At 45.9% G+C, this 4,591-nt stretch overlaps 1 protein-coding gene across 1 annotated transcript; it reads left to right on the top strand.

Moving 5' to 3' along the window:
* Positions 1-3,122: 3,122 nt before the first annotated feature.
* LOC149145281 (uncharacterized) lies at positions 3,123-3,743 on the top strand. Its single transcript, XM_089452397.1, has one exon. The coding sequence runs from the start codon at positions 3,123-3,125 to the stop codon at positions 3,741-3,743; it is 621 nt and encodes a 206-aa protein (XP_089308523.1).
* Positions 3,744-4,591: the final 848 nt, after the last annotated feature.

The following is a 4,591-nucleotide window of genomic DNA, read 5'->3' as shown; positions in this document are numbered from 1 at the left end:
ATTAAAAACGTTCTTCAGCAGCAGCTCATTCACGCCACCGTTTCACTTTCTCTATTTCCAATGACATCAAAGGTGGGTCTAACTCAAAAGTCATTGCAACCATCATTTCATTTCGTTGCAATTAAGCTCTTCGTTTCACAATTACATTGTGATGCGGAGTCTAACAATGTTGACAGTTCGTTGTGTTCTAGTAGCATTCACGTTGATCTTCGCTAATAGGTTGGTTGCTACTCACAGGAACTATGGCAGGCACAATGGCGGATGGAAGTTTACGAATGCTACTTTCTATGGAGGACAAGATGCTTCTGGAACCATGGTTGGTGCTTGCGGAGACTTAGATAAACCAGAAATATAGACAAAAAGTGGATGACAAACCACGCTTAATAAACAATACAATAATAATAATGATAGAGAAGGGTCTCGGAAGGAGCGATGAAGACGGACGCAAGTTTATCCAGTGAATGGGGTTAGGGCATCGAGCCTGGTGAGCGACCCTGGTTCAGACCATGAAGCAGCCCGGAAGGTGCCTCCATTACTGCTCACAGTTTTATCATGGCACCATCTTAAGGTTACTATTACTGTTTGCAGTTTGTGCCGGTTAGTATTTGGTCCTACCTAGACGGTTTTGCATTACATCTCCGACAGACCCGAAGGCAGCGGTCAGCTAGGTTTTTTGATAAATATGGAGGACAAAACCAGTTTTTCCGTGATTCCGATAGAAAACCTTCCGATATGGTCACAGGTTGGGACCACTGTGGAGGAATTTTTAGACTTCGAATAGGAACTTACGACAGAGGTTGATGCCCTACCATATCTTTCTCGACAACACAATCTATCCATTTCGGTTCTTGTTGATGCGGCTGCTATCCGGGACTACGTTGGCCCTCCGCTCATTACTGATCCCCTGTCAGAGGCAAAATGCTAGAGAATCCCGAAAGCACAAACCCTAGGACAAGATCTAGGTTCTAATCCTGTGGGGGTCGGGGTGGATAAACCCTCAGAGGTTTTCCCTACAGTTCATGTTAGTCGACAGCAGGTTCAATCTTCTCCGCCAGCTTCGGGAAACCCTCTCCCCGGAAATTTAACGGGTATTGGAATCATATCGGGGCATTTTGACAACCTCAAGGCTAAAGGACCTTTGACAGGAAAGGACCCGACCACTCTTGAGGCTGTACAGGCAGAAATTTTGGCAGTTGGCACGAGTAACAAGCAGAAAGGGACATCCAAAAGGAAGAAACGCCTCCCACTGTGCAGTAACGAAATCTTCCTCAAGCTTGTTGAGGACACTACTTTCTGTGAAGCCATGGATTCGGCTAAAAAGGTACTGGTGGGGCGTGTGAGGGGAAGACACTACAGTGTGGAGAGGCTCAAAAAATGGATAATGGAGGTATGAGGACATCATCTGTCGGAACCTCCAAGGGTACAAACTTTTCTTCGAGGGTGGTTTGCATTGAGATTCAAAAGTCTCGCCCACACTAATTGGGTCATCTCCACTATTTGGCATATAGATGAAGCTCCTATCCTCCTCCGAAGGTGGACGCCAATGTTTGACCCTAAACTGGAGCGAGCAGGGGCTAGACCGATTTGGGTCCGGCTGCCAGGCCTTCCCTGTCACTTTTGGACAGAGCAGATTTTTAGGCAGATAAGGGATGCCATGGGCACTTTCCTTACATTTGACGACTCATTTAACACCACGGGGAAGATGGCATTCGCTAGGATTTTAGTTCACATGGACCTTATTGATGGGCTGCCATAGTTTATTAACATACAGTGGAGGAACATGTCGAGGAGACAATTGCTGGATTATGAAGGAGTACCCTTCCGATGTCGCCGCTGCTACAAGGTAGGGAACTTATTCAAAGACTGCCCTCTGAACAAGTGGAATAGTAGGAATTATGCAAGTCTTTCTCCTCTAGGTGCACCTGAGCAGGAGGTACAATCACATGAAGACCCTAGCAGAGATGAATAGCCACGAGCATCTAAGGAATTTCATAGGATTGCTACTCCACGATCTGGAGGTACTGCCACATTTTCGAGCCCTGGTTTGGGATCGGCGGAACATGCCCAGAGCACTCCAAGGAAGCATGGATGACCGCCACATCGACCCCCACCTCCTGTACCTGGTTCGGTAGTTGCTGCTTCGGGGGACTCTAATACTTCGGGTATGCTTTCCACCCACTTACCCCCCACTCAATGCTTTTCTGATATTCATAATTCAATATCTGAGCAGTTATTGGGTCTGGGTAATGTTTTCTCATTTGAGACCCCTGTACATAGTGTTTGTGATATTAACCCCCCCCCCCCCCTCACCACTCTCCCCCCCACGCCACCTACTCTTTTCTGCACCCCTCCCCCTCAATCCTCAGCATCGTCGGCCTTGGTTCCTTGATACATCACCCGGTCTCGATCGAGGAACATGAACCCTGACCATGTGGGACTTGATATCCTCCACCCCCCACCCTCTCTCAAGGCATCTCGAGGCCGCCCCTCTGATCTCAAGAATGCCCAAGCCCAAGCCGATGTAGACATTTCTCTGGGCAAGCAATCTACCATCCCTGGGGTTCTTAGAGCAAGAACAACCCCTTCGAACTCCCCCCATGAAGATTCTATCCTACAATTTCAAAGGGCTAGATAGGCCCGATAAAAAACTAGCTCTTAGGCAATTACTCTCTACTGAAGCACTGGACATTACTTTCCTCCAGGAGACCTTGGGGCTAACTTATGACATTACTCCTACTCTAGAACAATCCTTGCCGGGGTGGAGATTTTCAGGATTAGATGCCCATGGTCATTCTGGAGGAATTTATTTGGGCATAAAATCTTGCAATATCAAAGAAATTAACAGTTGGGGTGGTCAAGGCTATATTGGTGCTGATATACTTTCAGCTGAGCTAGGGTTGCCCTTCAGGATCATCAACATTTATGGGCCTTGCTAAAACCGTCCCGATTTCTGGGACCGCTTGCTCAATTTGGAACTTCTTTCGGCAGAGAACCTCATTGTAGGAGGGGACCTAAATTTTTCTATAGGACATGCGGAATCTTGGGGTCACCGTGCTCAAAGGGACTCCCTCTAAGACTACTTCTCTACCATTTTGGAACAGCACCATCTGATCGACATACCTATGGCTAAGATTCAAGCCACCTGGAGGAAAAATAGAGTGGGAGATAATGGACTTGCTAGACGACTAGACATATTTCTTGTCAAGGAACAGGTCACGGACCTGGGGCTTAATATCAGGCAATGGGTTGGCATGGGTGGACTCTCAGATCACCTTCCTATTTATATGGAATTGGATAATGGTAGAGGCAGGCCGAAGGGACCTTTCAAATTCAGTTCTACCTGGCTTAAGGATGCTTCGTACATCAGCATGATCACTGAGTTCTGGAAAAGAAACCCACCAAGGGTTAGAGGATCAGCCACGGCTGGTTTTATCCACAACCTTGCTGAGCTGAAAAAGATGTCCAAAATATGGGCTCATCAAAAAAGATTACAGGATGATCAAGCGCTGAGACAGATTGAAATTGATCTTGAGGTTTTTGAAAAAGAACTTGGTGGTCTTTATAGATCTGAGGAGCACAAGCACAACATCACATCCCTCTACTCGGCTCGTGGTAATATCCTTAAGGATCGAGAGGAAAAATGGAGATTGAGGAGCAGGGCCATCTGGATACAGGAGGGGGATTCTAATACAAAATTTTATCAAAAGTTTGCTAATGGAAGGAAAGCTATAAATACTATCTAGAAAATGCAGGATGGTCAGGGTGGAACAGAAAACACTTTCCCTAAGCTAGCTTCACTAGCTAACACACATTTTAAAAACGCCTACAGTGACCCCAGGGAGACTAATTTAGCAGAAATTATCAGAGTAGCCCAGCTTTTCCCTAGATACGTGGATTTAGGGGATGAGGAGTATCTGGTTCGGGAAGTCACTTTGGAGGAGCTGGAGGCCACATTAAAATGGTTCAACAAAGACAAAAGTCCTAGACCTGATGGTTGGTCTGTCGAATTTTATTTGACATTTTTTGATTTGATTGGGTCGGATCTTCTCAGTGTTGTGGAGGAGTCTCGGACTTCGGGACGTTTGGAAGCTGCCATTACCTCCACTTTCATTGCCCTCATTCCAAAGACAGACAACCCTTCCACATTTGATGAATTTCGTCCCATTTCGCTTTGTAACTGTTTGTACAAGATTATAGCTAAAATTATAGCAAACAGATTGAAGCCCATCTTATCTAAGCACATCCTGCCTGAACAATTTGCATTTCTGAAGGACAGGCAAATTCATGAGGCGATTGGGACAGCACAGGAAGTATTACACACACTCCACTGCAAAAAAGGAAAAGGTATGATTATGAAGGTGGATTTATCTAAAGCTTTTGACAGGGTAAACTGGTTATATCTGAGAATGCTTCTAACTCACCTTGGTTTCCCTTTCTCTTTCATTAAATGGATCATGGGTTGCATCACTAACATTCCTTTCAGTGTTCTAGTAAATGCTAGTGCTACCCCTTTTTTCACCTGAGCTAGAGGTCTGAGGCAAGGATGTTGATCCAGGTGGACGTTGGTGGCCACCCACCTATCCCATTTGGA

Source organism: Pinus tabuliformis, chromosome X (assembly GCF_031772625.1).
Source record: "Pinus tabuliformis cultivar Carrire ecotype Pingquan chromosome X, CPIR1, whole genome shotgun sequence".
In the NCBI taxonomy this organism is placed as follows: domain Eukaryota; kingdom Viridiplantae; phylum Streptophyta; class Pinopsida; order Pinales; family Pinaceae; genus Pinus; species Pinus tabuliformis.
The sequence above is the reverse complement of the archived record's forward strand: the minus strand, read 5'-3'. Positions and strand labels throughout refer to the sequence as shown.